The 18,435-nt window shown below is 42.4% G+C and overlaps 1 protein-coding gene across 5 annotated transcripts in view; it reads left to right on the top strand.

Annotated features, from left to right (window-relative positions):
* JCAD (junctional cadherin 5 associated) overlaps nt 1-18,435 on the top strand; it is a 235,912-nt gene that overhangs the window by 206,917 nt on the left and 10,560 nt on the right. For 4 of the 5 annotated variants that reach the window (XM_030199266.1, XM_030199264.1, XM_030199265.1 and 1 more), the window contains one exon: nt 14,944-16,928. In XM_030199266.1, coding sequence (XP_030055126.1) covers nt 14,944-14,978 — 35 coding nt within the window. In that variant the 3' untranslated portion in view covers nt 14,979-16,928. Of the gene's footprint in view, nt 1-14,943; nt 16,929-18,435 lie in introns of those variants that run through there. The other variant, XR_003941750.1, reaches the window with a different exon arrangement.

Raw genomic sequence — 18,435 nt, 5'->3', positions numbered from 1 at the left:
GTGATGGACCTGAGTATGACATTTGAGGCTGGCAAAAAAAGTTTTTAAAGTTGTTTTTTTGAGGGTGGGAGGGGGTTAGTGACCACTGGGGGAGTCAGGGGAGGTGACCCCCAATTCCCTCTGTTGGTCATCTAGTCAGTTCGGGCCCTTTTTTGGGACTTGGACCTGAAAAAAAAGGAACCAAATAAAGTGGACCAAATTCTCGCCAGGGACGTCCTTCTTTTTTCCATTATTGGGCGAAGCTGGCCATCTGAAAGCACGCCCCCGTCCCACCCCCATCCTGCCTTCGCTACCCTACCAAAACACCCCCTTGAAGTTTGGCCAGCTCCGCAATGGAAAGCAGTTGGCGCCAGCCAAAATCAACTTTCGATTATACTGATTTGGCCGGCTTTAGGAGATCGCCAGCCATCTCCCGATTTGTGTCGGGCCGGCGATCTCCTTCGAAAATAAGCTGGCAGGTGGGCTAATTAGCCTTTTTGTGCCATCAAATACTAGGGATGGGTTGTCATTTGTAGCAACATAGGAAATGTCATTGTATGTTGTTCAGTGCAAAGGAGCAGAAAAAAAACCATGGCATTTTGTGTTTTTTTTTTCTTTGCTAATAATAATTCATACTTTTTACACTTTTTACTTTTATATTTTTACAAAGAAGACATACTCTTAATGACATTGTTCCTGTATCAACAAAATGACTAGAAAACCTGAATAAACTGAAAATTCCTGTAAAGAATACAGAAAACAAGACAAAACAAAAATTTCCCAGCTGTCCATCCTTATCAAATACTATTGGCCCAATATTTGATCATGGCAGGTAGGGTGTTTTTTTTTTTTTTTTTTAATTCTGACTGCTGTGGTTAAGTTAGACACAGATATTTAATGTCAAAATCCAGACAGAACAAGCACATAACAGCAGTATTCAGTGCTTAAACATCTGCATAAATTTGTTTGCTATAATATATGCAGCCAAATGGCTTAGGGGACCTTTTACAAAGTGGTGGTACCTGTACCGCCATGTTGCCGTATGCCAAATTGGACCTACCACCGTGCTTACTCGGGAGCCCAGTAGTAGTTCCAGCTTCCGGTGCACAGCAAATAGGGTGCAGTAAGAGCTCCACCAGGAAATTGCCACACGGCAAGTGTTTTGCTTCACTTACTACACAGCCATTTCCCTCCCCTGCCCGGAATTTCCTTTTTCCGGGTGGTATTAAAAGGGGGCATCGGTGCACAGCACACCCGAGCGCCGACGGCACCGCAGGGACACCTTTTATCGCCGCTTGGTAAAAGGGGCCCTCAGCGCGTAATTGCAAGGAGGTGTTCACAGGGGAGGGGCATGGGTGGGGCCAACTTCTACAAGTGTAGTATATAGAATAATGTCATTTATGCAAGTAAATGCCACATTTAGATGCTCGCTTGTACACTAGCCGTAAACCTGTCATAACTACTACTACTACTACTATTTAGCATTTCTATAGCGCTACAAGGCATGCGCAGCGCTGCACAAACATAGAAGAAAGACAGTCCCTGCTCAAGGAGCTTACAATCTAATAGACAAAAAATAAAGTAAGCAAATCAAATCAATTAATGTGTACAGGAAGGAAGAGAGGAGGGTAGGTGGAGGCGAGTGGTTACAAGTGGTTACGAGTCAAAATGCACAAACCTTAATGTAGGCATGTTGATGTGGGTTTACGCTAGTGTAAGAACCCTTATGCTTGTAACTGTTCTTTATAGATTAGGATCACTATCCAAAGAAAGTAGCCCTGCGATATTCAGCCAACGGCATTTTTTTTGTCCACCACCAGCATTAAAACCAGAAATATATCAGAAGAATATGACATAAAAGGCAGCATACAAATGAAACACCTTAATAGGCACACATTGGATCATTCATATAATAAAGATACTATCCAGCTTATTTTCGAAAGAGAAAGACGCCCATATTTTGACCAAAATCGGGAGATGGGCGCCTTTCTCTCATGGGCGCCCAAATCGGTATAATCAAAAGCTGATTTTGGGCGCCTCCAACTGCAGTCTGTCGCGGGAATGAACAAAGTTGATGGGGGCGTGTCGGAGGCGTGGTGAAGGCAGGACTTGGGCGTGTTTATCGGTCGAGGAGAGATGGGCGCGCTCGGCCGATAATGGAAAAAAGAAGGGCGCCAGAAGTGAGAATTTGGGTCACTTTTTCTGGACCCTTTTTTTTCACGAACAAGTCCCCAAAAAGTGCCCCAACTGCCCAGATGACCACCAGAGGGAATCGGGGATGACTTCCCCTGACTCCCCCAGTGGTCACTAACCCCCTCCCACCAAAAAAAAAAGAACTTTAAAAACTTTTTTTTGCCAGCCTGTATGCCAACCTCAAATGTCATACCCAGCTCCATCACAGCAGTATGCAGGTCCCTGGAGCAGTTGTTAGTGGGTGCAGTGGACTTCAGGCAGGTGGACCCAGGCCCACCCCCCCTACCTGTTAAACTCATGGTGGTAAATGTGAGCCCTTCAAAACCCACCACAAACCCACTGTACCCACATGTAGGTGCCCCCCTTCACCCCTTAGGGCTATGGTAGTGGTGTACAGTTGTGGGGAGTGGGTTTGGGGGGCTCAGCACACAAGGTAAGGGAGCTATGCACCTGGGAGCAATTTATGAAATCCACTTCAGTGCCCCCTAAGGTGCCCGGTTGGTGTCTTGGCATGTGAGGGGGACCAGTGCACTTCGACTGCTGGCTCCTCCCACAACCAAATGGCTTGGATTTGGTTGTTTCTGAGATGGGTGTCCTCGGTTTCCATTATCACCGAGAATCGGGGACGACCATCTCTAAGGACGACCATCCCTAAGGTCGACCTAAATTTCGTGATTTGGGCGTCCCCGACCGTATTATTGAAACAAAAGATGGATGCCCATCTTGTTTTGATAATACAGGTTTCCCCGCCTCTTCACCGGGATGTCCTGCGAGGACATCCTCAGGAAAACATGGGCGCCCCTTTCGATTATGCCCCTCCATGTGTCACCCAAAAGTGCCTGCCAAAATTTGGCACACATCGGGCGTATTCCATAATTGTGCGCACAACTTAATTGACAGATGAGCAGGTAATTGGCAATAATTGGGTGCGGGTGCTAACAATCAACTATCGGTACTAATTGAGTAAATTCTTTCAAAAAGGCAGTTAATAAATCTTAATAAATAAATACATTTGAATTTACGCATGCCTCTTTGTAGTTAGTATTCTATAAAGATTGTGGTGTTGCGCAGGGACGTGGTGCAATCCGGGTCACCTGGTCTAGCCATTCACCAACTCCAATATGGGAAAACAGAAAAAAAAACCAAAATCCATATCCTAATCTGGTCTGGTATTCTCAGTTCTCCAGCTAAAGCACTCAAAAGTATCGAAAGTGCAAAAACATAAATACCGCCACTCCTAAAGAGCCACGGTCAAATTCAGTTATACTATTTATCTGTACAAAGTCTTTGTAGTGCCATCAGGAACATGTTTGTGGGCCTTCTTCACTTCCCCTCTCCTACCAAACCAGGTTAAGCTCAGCAGCTTCCACTTAGAAGCCAACTCCTCCCCCCCACCCCCCCCCCCCCCCCCCCCCCCCCCCCCCCCCCCCGCCACACACACACACTCTCTCTCTCTAGAGAATTGCACGGGGACAGAAATCTAACTTGTCCCCACCGGAATCTAACCCATCCCCATGGGGAATCTAGCCCGTCCCCGTGGGAATCTAACCCATCGCCACCTGTCCCTGCCTCAAGTAATCTTCTCCATCCCAGCCCCGGCCCGCTCTGCCCTTGCTGTGCCATGCCGCAGTTACCTTGGCCCCTTCCCAAGAAAGCCAGATTCTATAAGCAGTAAAAATACTAGTAAAAGTAACATTAATCATTTTCTTCCGTACTCTGCTAAATACAAAATTAAGTCAGATACACATATCCATGAGCATCATGTCCCCTTCTCATCTCCATCCTCTTCTATCCCATGTGCTCTATTTTCCCTTTTCCCTTCCCCACTCCTCATGTATGTCCCCCTTACCAATCTTTTTCCCTTTGCCCTGCATTCACCCTCCCTCCACCCTTTTTACCAAGGAGGTTAGATAAAATAGGAGACGGGGTGAGCCTATCTAGCCCATTATATGGGCTGAAGTCAGTAAGCAGAGATTGCCACCACACCGGTTCACCTAAAACAATAGCAAAATGATTATTAGAAATAAGGGACTTTTTAAAACATTTATATCACACATTATCCCAAGCAAACTCGGGTTCAATGTAGTTTATGCTTGAAAATACAGTGAAACCAAATAATAGAATTCAGTTATATTATGGGAGCAAGTAGATGGATATATCTGAAACAAATGTTGAGATTAGCATATACACCCAATTGGGCATTTAGAAAAAAGGCAAGTGATGTAGGCACAGGAAAAGAAAAAGATTTTAAATGCTCCTAGGTTTCAACCTAATTCATGTTTAATGTGGGATATAAATGTCATAGATAGATAGATAGATAGATAGATAGATAGATAGATAGATAGATAGATAGATAGATAGAAACTCTGAATGTTGAGCACCTGATTTTTATAACATAATGTCTGTTTTAGTGGCCCTTTACCGGGAGGGAAAAAAAATCTCTGCATGAATATAACAGTGCTAGGGTGTCTCTTTAACCAGCCCCTCCAAATTATTACTCCACCTATGAAAAGTTATTCCATTATTATACTTCCTCTGTGTACATCTGTATACACAAGCCAGCATGTTTGAAAATATAAGTGAGATTAAATAAAAATGCCACCAACAATAAAGAATGACAATGTGGATGCAGCAGCTCATAGGTTTGCTTGCTTTGTTTTGAGTGTACAGCAATGACAGCCGCACAAGGAAGGGAAACAGATATTGACCTTGCTTTTTTACAGTTCCCTCCCTCCCTCCTTCCCACATATGACTCCAGACCTCCCCTCCAGCCCTGGGTACCCTCCCAGTGCAAATCTCAGGCCACAAGTGTAAGAAGTGATTTTGCTAGTAGGTTTGAGTGTGAGGAAGAGTGAGTTGTGTATGTTGGTATGTGTGAAAGGTTTTAAGAATATGTGAATGGTAATGTTATTAATTAATGAGTAAAGTATTTGATAAAAATTGACAATTAAAGTTACAACAGTTGTCGGAGAACGTGCTTGATCATTACATGATGCATGTGTAAATTATACACGCAGATCCAAAATGGAGCATGCCCATGAGAGAGGCATTGACGGGTCAGGGGCGTTACTAGAGTCTGCACGCAGTGTTATAGAATAAGGCAGAACCACGCATAATTTAGGCACAAGAATTTAAACCAGGTTTCAGTTGGTGTAAATCCTTGCACCTAAAATTGGGTGCAGATCCCAGCGCTAAGCGTTATTCTATAAACAGTGCCTAACTTTGAGTGCCATTTATAGAATAGCTCTTGGCGCTCATTTTTATGGCACCCAAATTTGAGTGCAAATTATACAATTTAGTCTCATATATATATTAAAGGCTTGGTAGAAGAGAAGAAGTTGAGATATTCTGAGTTAGACATCATCTCTCTAGGACTAAGTTCCAGAGTGTGGGGGCTTCTCCTGAGAAGACTCGCTGGCAGATATCACATCGTACAATTTCTCTTGAAGAGGATTCAGATAGTGATGCTCCCTGAGAGGAACTTAGAGGCTTCAAAGGAATAGAGGGCTAACTTATTCTTTAGGTACCCTGGCCCATTTTGTCTGTGGACCTTGAAAAGTAAAGATAAATCTTTAAATTTGGTTCTGGAGGGTACTAGTAGCAGTGTAGTTTTTGCAGGAAGGGTGTGAAGTGGTCACACTGTTTGCAACCCTTTATGAGTTGTTCTGCAGAAGCATTCTGAATTAGTTGGAATTACTACAAACTCTTCTTGGGTTGACCAATGTACAGGACATTACAGTAGTCCTGATGTTTTCACTGCATGGACCACTGTGATCAGACTCATCTTTTCAATATATGTGGAGAGATTTCATAGTTGCTGCAGGTGATAGAAACAATTTTTACAAGTTGTTTGAATTTGTGGGATCAAAGTAAGTGATGAGTGTGGCAATATCCCAAAATTCTTGACCTGTGATTATATGGGAAGTTCATACTTTCCAATGGTATTTTGAAGTCAGATACCTGTCACTTGTGTTGGGCGAACTGTACCTAAAATGGGCTTGGTCGTAACTTGACTTGTTGATTGGCAATGTTGTGTAATTCTCACCACAGTCTTCCCTCAAAAGATTGATAAAAACTTTAATTTCACAATGACTATATTTATTTTCAAGCTGGAATCATTGTCCGCAAGGAAGTAATGCGCATACTTGATTATTAATGCTCGGCTCAATATTCAGCTACACATATCCAGTTAGCAGCACCCACTGACCATGATATTGAGTGGCATTATCCAGGGAGGTCTATGTGCGGAGCTGGGGTGGAATCAACAATTATCTGAATAGGAGCTCTGATTGGGGGAGTCAGAGTTCATTGATGTACTGGCTAACTATCATACTAAGCAGATGTAATCAAAGTTGCAATTACAGTGGTGCACACCAGAATATTAAAATACTAGCTTTTAAGATTTTCATGAAGGTGGAACCTATGTGGTATTGAAAGCGCATGCAGAGAAACATCTTGTGGTTATTTCTAGATGCATGCAATAAAAGTTGTCACAACTTGTTAAAAATTCAGGTTTTTTCCAGGGCCGGGACAACTTCATTAATGATAGGAAGACTGGCAAGAAGTTCCAACATACAAAAGACATGGTTGCAGTCACAATTCCCCTTTCTCTCCTCTCTTCAGTTCGGCGGGATGACTCATAGGGATTAGAACAGCATTACACAACTTTTTACCTCTTGGTCACCAGCTCAGAACAGCAGTAACTGAAAATCATTACCATAGAAAGCAATTTGACAAAGACTCATGATCTGGCCTCATTTCAGGTTCCAGAGGGCAAATTTCCACATCACTAAAACCACAGACATAATTTGGCACTCATTGGCACTATGGATGGCACAGTGACAGGTTCAGCAGAAAGATCACACAGGCACAGAGACTCAATTACCTTCTGTTCCTAGAGGTAGTTCCTCTGGATGAGCAGCAGGGTGGTGTGGGGATGGGTGTACACTGGCTGTTTCTACACTATCTACTCTAGGGATGAATGGAGGATGTCAGTTTGAAGTGTTGTCAATCTGGCAACATTCAATGAGGAGATTATTTGCTAAACCACAATAAGGTTTTGCAGTTAATGCGCTAACTGCAGAAGTTATCCCACAGTAGCTACAAAACCTGTTTAATAAATGATGGGTTTGTTCTCATCCATTGGGGAAGGCAGCTGTGCCACTAATGTGAGGCAGTGGAAGATGTAGCTATTAGTTCCATGAGATCTGCCATGTTAGAAGTTAATGCATGTTAACAATACCCATGCTAACTGCCAGACACATTCCCTACCCTCTACCCTCTACTCCCTGATATGATTTTCCAGGTTAGGTGTTTAGCAGTTAATGCAGTCTTTGAGCTTCACATGAATAGTTAAAGCACATTGAAACACACACTAAGGGGGTCTTTTACTAAGCTGCGGTAGAATTTTTAGCTCGCGGTAGATATCGGCTGAAACTAAACGCCGAGACACCCATAGGAATCTAATGAGCATCTCAGTGTTTACTGTCAGCTGATTTCTACCACAAGCTAAAAACATGGTTTAATAAAAAGGCCCCTAAAATGGACTATACTAGTAACATAGTAAGTGACGGCAGATAAAGACCTGAATGGTCCATCCGGTCTGCCCAACAGTCACATTCGTTATCAATTCAAGATTTAAATCAGCAATGATACTTTTTCATAGTCTTTCTTTGGTGTTTCTGGGACATAGACCATAGAAGTCCGCCCAGCTTTGTCCTTATGTGCCAATTACTGGAGTTGCCATCAAAGCCCACTCCAACCTATCCAAATCCGTCCTGTTTTTTTTTTCACCATCTCCCTCGGGAGGTCATTCCAGGCATCCACCAACCCTCTCTGTGAAAAAGAATTTTCTGACATTATTCCTAAGGCTACCACCCTGCAACCTCAATTCGTGTCCTCTAGTTTTACCATGTTCCCTTCTCTGGAAAATGTTTGTTTCTATTTTAATATATTTCAAGTATTTAAACATCTGTATCATATCTTCCCTGTCCCTCCTGTCCTCTAAGGTATATATATTCAGGTCTTCTGTCTCTTCTTATATGTCCTTTGGCACAAGCAGGGCATTTTTTGAGGGGGTACTTGGGGGTACTGAGTACCGGCACCTTTTCCATTGTCTGCTAAAATTCACCCATGGACCCCAAATTTTAATGAAAGAGCTCAGGGTCTACACATCAATTCTGCCTTGTCATAGATTCTGTGATTGGTTCCAAGGGGTCTCAGTGATCACCCCACCCCTGAAGGGTGGCCTAGCATTTGAGTACCGGCACTTTTTATTCTTGTCGTTTTCCTCTGGACTGCTTCAAGTCTTCTTACATCTTTAGCAAGATATGGCCTCCAAAATTGAATACAATACTCCAGGTGGAGCCTCACCAATGACTAGTACAAGGGCATCAACACCACCTTTCTTCGGCTGTTACTCCTCTCTCTATACAGCCTAGCATCCTTCTGGCTACAGCCACCACCTTGTTACACTGTATCGTCGCCTTCAGATCCTATCACCAAGATCCCTCTCCCTGTCTGTGCATATCAGTCTCTCACCGCATAGTACATATGTCTCCCTTGGATTTCTACTCCCTAAGTGCATCACTTTGCACTTCTTAGCATTGAATTTTAATTGCTAAACATTAGACCATTCTTCTAACTTCTGCAGATCCTTTTTCATATTTTTCACTCCCTTCAGGGTGTCCACTCTATTACAAATCTTGGTATCATCTACATAAAGGCAGACCTTACTTTCTAAACCTTTGGCAATGTCGCTGACAAATATATTGAACAGAATCTGCCCCAGCACCGATCCCTGAGGCACTTCACTACTCACCTTTCCTTCCTCCGAGTGAATTCCATTAACCACCACCCTCTGGCATCTGTTCATCAACCAGTTCCTAATCCAGTTCACCATTTTGGGTCCTAATTTCAGCCTGTCAAGTTTATTCAAGAGCCTCCTATGAAGAACCGTGTCAAAGGCGTTGCTGAAATCTAAGATTACATTACATTTAGCTCACGTCCTCAATCCAATTTTCTGGTCACCCATTCAAAGAATTCAATCAGATTAGCTTGGAACGATTTGGGAATTGCTGCTGTCACCTTTTGAAAAATGAGAAAGAAAAGGTAAATTAGTGGAAGGGGACTAGGGAAGGAAGCGGGGGAGATGGCAGACCGTGGCAAGGGGAGGTGGCGGGGCAGCAACTCCTCATTCCTCACCTCGGTGAGGGGGGGGGGGGGAGCAGTGGCAGTGGCTCATTCCTGGCCTCAGGTGGCAGCTTGTCTTAGGCCATGCCTAACTCTGACCACCATATTACTATCCAGAGAGTACTGCTAAATAATTCCTCTGACCACTGCAGCATGTTTAGATAGTACCGGCATGGTCCATGGGCAGAGCTTGGGAGGTGACAACAGTTTTCCAGACAGTGATAATTTTCAGTGCTTCTATCTGGAAAAGTATCCATATAAGTAGGACAGAAAAACGTCTGCCTTAAATGTATGTGGATTAGCTACTTTGGTAGTGGCTGAATATTGCTGCTAACCAGAGAGCAGCAGCATTGACTACAAACTCTGTATATTCAGTAGCAACCACTATCCGGATACTGTCACTGAGTATCTGGATATTTTTTACCCACAGTGGCCCACAAATGCTTCAGGAGGGACATTTTAAAACAGCATTTCCAGGGGTAAAACAGTGGGTTTTTTGTATGGAAACAGGCTTTTTCTAAAATTGCTCTTCCGGTCTGTGGCTGAACTTATGTTCATAAATTTATCTAGACTGAGAGGGGAGGGGTTAGGTAGGAGTTAGTGTTTATGGACATATGTGCATAAATTAACCTGGGTAAGTTATGTGTACCAGAAAGCAGGTGTAAACATATGTACATAAATGCTCTGGGGTAATTTTCAAGGGAGAAGCATGCAAAAAAAAATTTTTTTTTAATTTACCGGTATCCACATAGGAAAAAGTATGGGCATACTGTTTACATGTCCGTGCAGATCTACAATTACCCCCAGAATGGGAGAAAGCCTTAGTGAATCAGGCCTGTACGAAGGACTGGGGACATAACTACCATTGAGCAAGCCTGCCAAAATGCCCAGGGCTGCCCAAAGGTAGGAGCTTGCCTGTATTTGGATTTTGCTCACACCTTTTTCAGTAGTAGCTCAAGGTGAGTTACATTCAGGTACACTGGATATTTCTCTGTCCCAGAAGGGCTCACAAACTAAGTTTGTACCTGAGGCAATAGAGAGTTACGTGACTTGCCCAAGATCACAAGGAGCAGCAGTGGGATTTGAACCAGCCACCTCTGGATTTCAGGACCGGTGCTCTAACCACTAGGCCACTCCTCCACTGTAGTTGCCCCGCCCCTGCAATTTTGGCATCCCTCTGTTCCTCTACCACCCACACCCAATGAGATCCATCATCTCTCTTGGGTACCATCCCCCCCCTCCCCCCTGGTCCCTCAAACACGTGGCAGGTTGCCCAGCAGAGGCAGCAACGAAAACAGGCTATTTCGCTCTCTGAGCCTTTCCTATGTGGCATTTCACCTCTCTAATGCAACTTCCTGTGGCTGGAACACCACATAGAAAAAGGTCCTGGAAGGGCAGAGACAGCCTGTTTTCATAGCTGCCTCTGTAAGTGATCCACTATGCATTTGGAGATCCAGCCTGGGGTGAGGGTGGGCACTACAGAGAGATACTGGACTAGCTGGGGAAGGGAGAGAAGGGAAGAAATGCTGGACCTGGGGTGGGAACCAGAGGAAAGAGAGAAACCTGCAGCAAAGAGGAGGGGAAAGAGAGGCAGATACTGTACCTGTTTTTTTTTTTGGGGGGGGGGGGGGAATAGAAAGGGAGAGATACAGGACCTGGGAGAAAGCAGAGGGAAGAGATAGACTGGACTAGGGAAAGAGAAGGGAAGAGATGCTGGACCAATACAGGGGGGTGGTCAGGGGTGAAGGGCAGGAGGATGGGAAGGGAGGGAGAGAAGATGGACATGGGAAGGGACAGATAGAGAGAGAGAGAGAGAAGAAATGCAGGGCATGGAGGGAAAATATGGACAGGACAGACATGTTTTGCTGGACAGAAGGGGTGGTTTAGGGACACAGAGAGGGGATGCTGGGCAGAGTAAGATAGGGATACAGAGGAGAGATGCTGAATTATTATTATTATTAACATTTGTATAGCGCTACCAGACGCACGCAGCGCTGAACACCTGACATAGAGGGACATTGATAGGGAAGGTGCTGAACTTGGGGGGAGGATAGGGATAGAGATACAGAGGAAACACTGGACAGGACAGATATGGAACAGAGATATTGGATAAAAATAGAGAAGAAATGTCAAAAGAATAGGAAACTCTGGGATGAGAGTTAAGAAAAAAACAGAGAAAAGCAGAAAATAGATACTGGGACCAAAACAATACTCAGACAAAGGTAGAAAAAACGTTTTTGTCTGACTTTATGAATTATAATCCAGACAATATTCAGTGCTATTTAAGTGGCCAGGAATGGCTCCTGGCCGATTAAATAGCGCTTAGCTGGCTAAGTGCTAATATTCAGCACAAGATAACTGGTTATCTGCTGAATATTAGTGCTTTCCCCCGGATTCTATATATTGCACTTAGCATTCCATGCTGAAATCCAAATGGAATCTATAACAGTGCAGGTAACTTAATTGGCTTAACAAGCCAATCAGCGTTGTTAACAGCACTAATTGACAATAATTTGAATTTACGCACACAAATGGCTAAGCGTATTCTGTAATGCAGAGTGCCTAAATTTTAATGCATGCAGGTAAAAAGGGATGTGGTTATGGGCAGGGAAATGGGTGTTCTAAAATGTATGTGCGTAGTTATAGATTATGGCTCAGTACGCCTAAATCTACTCCATGTTTTCATTGGTGTACATGGATGCATATAGTTTAAGGCGCTGGGATATCAACTAAGCATATTCTATATACTGCGCTTAAATCTAGGCGCCGCTTATAGAATATTTTTTTTTGCTACATTTGTACCCCATGCTTTCCCACTCATGGCAGGCTCAATGCGGCTTACATGGGGCAATGGAGGGTTAAGTGACTTGCACAGAGTCACAAGGAGCTGCCTGTGCCTGAAGTAGGAATTGAACTCAGTTCCTCAGGACCAAAGTCCACCACCCTAACCACTAGGCCACTCCACCATGCTTAGGTGGAAATGTTTTGCATGTAGAGTTTTTAGATGCCATATATAGACTCTCCCCATTAGCACATAGCAGCTAACCGGTTATATCACTTGATATAACTGATTGTCCATGAATATTCAGATGCTGGCCAACTAACTGTAGCGGCCAAATCAGTCCACCTAAATAGCAAGCTTATCTTTGGCCACTATAAACGTAATCGGCCAGTGTTGAATATTGACTTCACTAGTTAAGTTTGAGCCAGCCATTTAAAAAAATGGATATTCAATGCCGGTCACCAGAAATGGCCAGGCATTGAATATCTGGGGTCAGCACCAACCCTGGCACTTAGGTTGGTTGCCTCCCTCAGGCTGGATTTCGGCCTCAATATGTTATCTCTGGAAAATGTGCATTTCTAATATCTTGCCTTTCAGTTTCTATTTCTATGATGGGTTTTCTACAGTATATAGGTCTGGAATATAACTTTTCAAGGTTTGTTTACTGGGGATATGAAGGGATTCCTCCCCCCCCCCCCCCCCCCCCCCCCCACCTTTTCCTCCCCCAATCCCTACTACTTTGGGAGAGAGATGGTATTATAGAGGTCCATCTTAATTTTTCCACCCAGGGCCCTTCAGGCCTAGCTACACTATTTCTGGGGACTGCTTTTGTTGTGCTTTGCTTTAATAACATAGTAAGAGCAAATGGCAGCAGCGAAGGATCTTCACAGTTCATCCAGTTTGCCCAGATCTGAATCTGGCACTCTGCACAGGTTCCAGTACTTCATGGTTTAACACTGGTATAATTAATCCCTGTCTCTCCCTGTAAATTTTGAAGCACAGACCATAGAAGTCTGCCTGGTACCGGTCCTATGGTGTGCTGTAGAGGTGAGAATGTGTATATAATATGAAAGGATGCTCATTTTCATAGACACATTTCTGCAGTTGGTTAAACTTAAAACTTAAACCAAAAGAATCCATCCCTTCCCACTCTAACCATCACCATACCTGCCTTTAATGAAGTAACATTTGCAGTCATAGTAGGAAACAGCACTGCTTGACTCAGTGTTTCAGTACGACACACATGTATGCAAAATGCACCCCCGTCATCCTCACATTAGCCTTGTACATAAGTAAGAGAACTCATTTTGCATAAGGCAGAGAACACTTTCAGTTCTTGGTGTCTATAAATTACAAAGCAATACAGACTTAACCACTCTTCCGCTCATAGTGGCTCCTTATAATCACCAAAGAACAGTTAATAGACCAGTCTGGACCTCAAATGGAGTCACTTCATCAGTAAATGGGGGTCATAGAAATAGGACTGCTCCACCTCCCTCTGGAACTCTACTGTAATTTGTGCCAGAAGGGGCAGTCAGCATGGGTTTGTGATTCTCCTCCTGTGTGGCTTCCTGTCAGACTGGAAACCCATGTTGAGTACTGGGTTCTTAGTACACACTGACACACAGGGTCTTCCGTTGACTGCTGCTACTTTTACCACTGCTGCTGCTGCTGCCTTCATGCTTTGGATAAGAGGAGGGAAAAGGAGGTTGATGGGAAGGGGATTTTAGGTTTGCTATTGTGTTTTCATCATTTAGGGTCATGCGAATTTTTAAATGTTAAAATGGGGTCATATGGGATGGAAGTTTGGAAGCACTGTCGTAGACCATCACACCTACTTGACATGTGCTATTAAGTTTGGGGGATTTATCAAGCAACAATGTAAATGTACTCAACTTAAAGGCAATTTCTCAATGGACCCTGCTACCCTGATATCACAAAGAAGCAAGCTGGGCTCCTGGTCAAAGCCGAAAGCACATTTTAAATCTCATAGCAAAACTCAGCTGTAATACCAAATGTTTGCTTTCCCATGGCAGCACTGAGTACTAATAAAGCCCATTTTAATTGAATACTGAATTATTATTATTATTTATTATTATTTATCGCATTTGTACCCCACATTTTCCCACCTTTTTGCAGGCTCAATGTGGCTTATAGAGTGTTATTATAATGTAGTCATTACATGATCTTAAATACAGTCAATAGTAGGCTGAAGGTAGATGAGGATTTAGATGGGAAGGTGCTAGGTAAGGTCGTGTGAGAGGTTGTTTGATGAACCTGAATGGTTTAAGGGATGATTTATTTCATTAAGGATGTCTTTTGTAGGCTTTGTTGAAGAGATGTGTCTTCAACGATTTGCAAAAGTTGGTTAGATTGTCCATGGTTTTCAGGGTCATGGGTAATGCATTCCATATCTGTGTGCTTTTGTATGCAAATATGGGCAAAAACATGATCTAGGCATCCGCAGACAGTTGCTAGAAACCCAACAGACTTTAAATGAAACATTACAGGAGACTTTATTTTGATATCCTACATGATAAATTAACTGGAAGCCACCTACAAAATACATGTATTTTGAGGGAAACATTGCATTTCATGGTTTTGTATTATTTTATCTACTCATATTCAAAACCTGTTAATAAAAACAGGGTCAACAGTTTTATTTGGAAAATGTTAACATCAATTTATTTCTTTTCAAATGAACTCTACTTCCACATTAAGCAGAATTATTTGGTGAAAGGGTGCAGACTTTGCTCAGGGGAGTTTAATCAATCATTTTCCTCTTTTCACTTTCTTAGAAGCATATGATCCTGCTCGGGTGGAGAGGGTCTAATGTGAAAGCAGAAGGATGACTGCCGGAAGAGGATCAGCTTTTCCAGTCACAGAAGGTCACACTCGGACTCGGGTCTACAAAGATGACTTTCCGTCACTTGAGAGTTTTTAAATGTTTCTTTGCTTGTTTATGGTGTTCTGGTACAACCTTTGTCAGGAAATAAGTCATTCCTACTGTACATAATTCTGTTCTAGAGAGAACAGAAAGATCGGACATTTTACTCTGGGCCCGTTTTTGTAGCACTGTTAAAGAGAGTGTGCTGACACTTGGCAATAATCCAATTTATGTAAACAATACTATGACTTCTCAGCTGGGACAGTGAACTGGATCATTCAAAGGTTGTGGACAAAGATCTGAGTCCGTTATGTAAAATCTTTATGCAGGAGATTATTGAAATGATTCGTAAAGAGAAATGTGATTTTTATGAGAATTTCTGACACTTTCTATATATTCAGATGGAATCCTAAGAAAAGAGCAGTAATAATTACTGCTGCTAAGAATGTGCCTCTGGTCAAATCGCTTCTGAAATCCATTTCCAACTTTCACATGAAATTTTACTTTAGTTGCAGTTCTTTTTTTTGTATTTATAAAGCATGAAAGCAATACCTAAAAACTAACGCTTCCAACAGGCGGTTATTACATGATGGTATAATAAGCCTATATCAAATTGCATTTCAGATACTTGGCAACCAAATATTTAAGTCAGATGTGAACAATGGCACTCGATATTGCCAAATTTATTTTCCATATTGCTGTTTGGAAAACCTTTGTATGCCAAAATAATTACTGCTGGTTTAAAGAAAAACATACCCCATTTTAACAAGATAATTATTGCTTTTTGCAAAATGCTGTTTATTTTTCTATGATATATGCAGTTTTTTTGGCAGCAAATTAAAGATGTGCTATTATTATTAGACACAGAGATAAGACATGCAGTATTTATTGCCTCCAGTGAAGCTCTCCAAGGATCTACAATTATACTCTGATTGCGAAGAGCATAGTCTAGCATACTTTTCACTGAGATGTCCTTCTGGCAAGAACAGTCACTGGAAATGTTACAGAGGGCTTATTTTATTCGGTATTATGCTCAACTGTGGATAGGCTGTCTGCTCTTATTTAATATACACGTTTCCTGTGGCTGTCGCAATATTATGCTTAGTAGAGTGCTAATCAGAGGATGAGAATCCTTGTGGTCAGGTGGGAAAGTAATGGACTGCACGCTTGTCCAAAGGCAATTTAACAACAGTTTTATGTTTAAATCAGCAGGTTATGCACAAGGAGACCAAAAGAGAGAAAAAGGGGAAATACAGAGATGGGGTGCGAGGGGGAGGGGTGATGATGTTGCTTAGCGGTTTCAGATCACCTTGTTGCTATTTGTCTATTGGCACCTCTGTGCTGTGCAGTCAGTTTCTAGGGTTGGTATGGGCAGCCTTAGGCAAGTTATCTTCTCTGGTTACTCAAGCAGTGGTCAGGCAGCGTCTTAGATATTTTTCACATCCAAAACAAGAAAAATAATGTGGCCGATATTCAACCCATGGCAGTCAGAGGTATTTAAGCCACTGATAGCCACAGGCAGATTCAAGCCCGCTGGGCTGTGTCTGGGCACTGATAAGCCAGGGTCAGGCGCTGGCTTGGAGGTTATGTGGCTGATATTCAGTGTTTAAAAAGGCAGGAGCCTCTCTGCCCACTTCAATCATGTTGAATATCGACCCCCAGTGTATTTTGGACTTTCTGTTTCGGTGTAACTGTGAGCAGTAATTATAAGCTACTGTATATTGAAAGGTCTTTATAATGTTTAATTGTTTGTATTAGTTCTCATGCAACCTGCACACTGTTTGTAGGCATCACATAAATGCCTCGTTTAAAAAGAAAAATGAATCTCAAAACATATACATGAACTATGTTTATCTTGTGTTTAATATTGAACTAAACTACACAATATTTTTTTAAATCTACCATAAAAGATTTTGTGTCTGTTTTTTGTCGTACTACTGTTTGCTTACTTAATCATTTATTTATGATCTAGGGGCCCTTTTATTAAAGCTTAGCGAGTGCTAACACAGAATAGTGTGTACTAAGTGCCATGTGGTCCATAGGTATAAAATAGGACACCCAGCCTTTAGTGCGTGCTAAGCTCTAGGTCTACAAAATCCTGAGTGGTGTAGAATGGGTAAAAGTGATTCAATTTTTCACTCTTTCAAACAGTACAAAGACTAGGGGACACAATGAAATTACATGGAAATACTTTTAAAACAAAAAGGAAGAAATATTTTTCACTCAAAGAATAGTTAAGCTCTGGAACTTATTGCCGGAGGATGTAGTGACAACGGTTAGTGTATCTGGGTTTAAAAAAAGGTTTGGACAAGTTCCTGGAGGCAAGGTCCATAATCTGTTATTGAGATAGACATGAGGAAGCCTCTTCTTGCCCTAGGCTTGGTAGCATGGAATGTTGCTACTATTTGGGATTCTGTCAGATACTTGTGACCTGGATTGACCATTGTTGGAAGCAGGATACTGGGTTAGATGGACCACTGGTCTGACCCAATATGGCTATTCTTATGTTCTTTGTAAAATGGGCCCTACATAAAAACAGCCATATTGGATCAGACCAGTGCACCATCTAACCCAGTATCTTGCTTCAAACAGTAGTCAATCCAGGTCACAAGTACCTGACAGAATCCCAAATAGTAGCAACATTCCATGCTACCAAGCAGTGGAACAGGGTTTTTTTTTTTTGTATTTCTTGGAAAATGTTTCCATTGTTCTCTTATTGTAGGGTATATAGGTGGCACCATGGGGCATGCTTAACATTAATTCAATAATGGCTTCTGAGCAAGCCTAAGCTTTTATAGAATACTATAACATGGGTGTGACAATTTATGTCATATCAATGGCTGGTGTAAGTTGGTGTGCCTATGTACAGCATGTAGGAAAAGATTCTATATATGGCACCTAAAAAATCAGCGCTGAAATCAGAACTGACTAAGCATATTCTTAGGTACTGATTATAGAATATGCTTAGTTGATATTTCACTGTACCTAAATCTACATGCATCCATTTACACCAACTAAAACATGGCATAAATCCTGGCACGTAGATTTAGGCACACTGGGCCCTATTCTATAACTAGGTGCCTAAATTTTAGAACGCCCATTTCCACGCCCACAACCACACCCCTTTTTGCCTGCACGTGTTAGAAGTTCAGCGCACATCATTACAGAATTACCTTAGCGAGTTGTGCGCCTAAGTTCTAATCAGTGCCAATTAGTGCTCATTATTGCTTGTTAAGTGCTGATATCAGTGTTCATTAGCTTGTTAAGCCAATTAAGTTACACCTGGTGTTATAGAATCCGTGCTGATTTTTGCACCTAAATATAAGTGCACTGTATAGAATCCGGGGGATAATGTGTGCAACTGATACTATTATATAAGTGGTGTGTGGTTTGGTGACATGCC

The sequence above is a fragment of the Microcaecilia unicolor genome, chromosome 1 (assembly GCF_901765095.1).
Source record: "Microcaecilia unicolor chromosome 1, aMicUni1.1, whole genome shotgun sequence".
NCBI lineage: Eukaryota > Metazoa > Chordata > Amphibia > Gymnophiona > Siphonopidae > Microcaecilia > Microcaecilia unicolor.
This window is presented reverse-complemented; position numbering and strand designations above follow the sequence as displayed.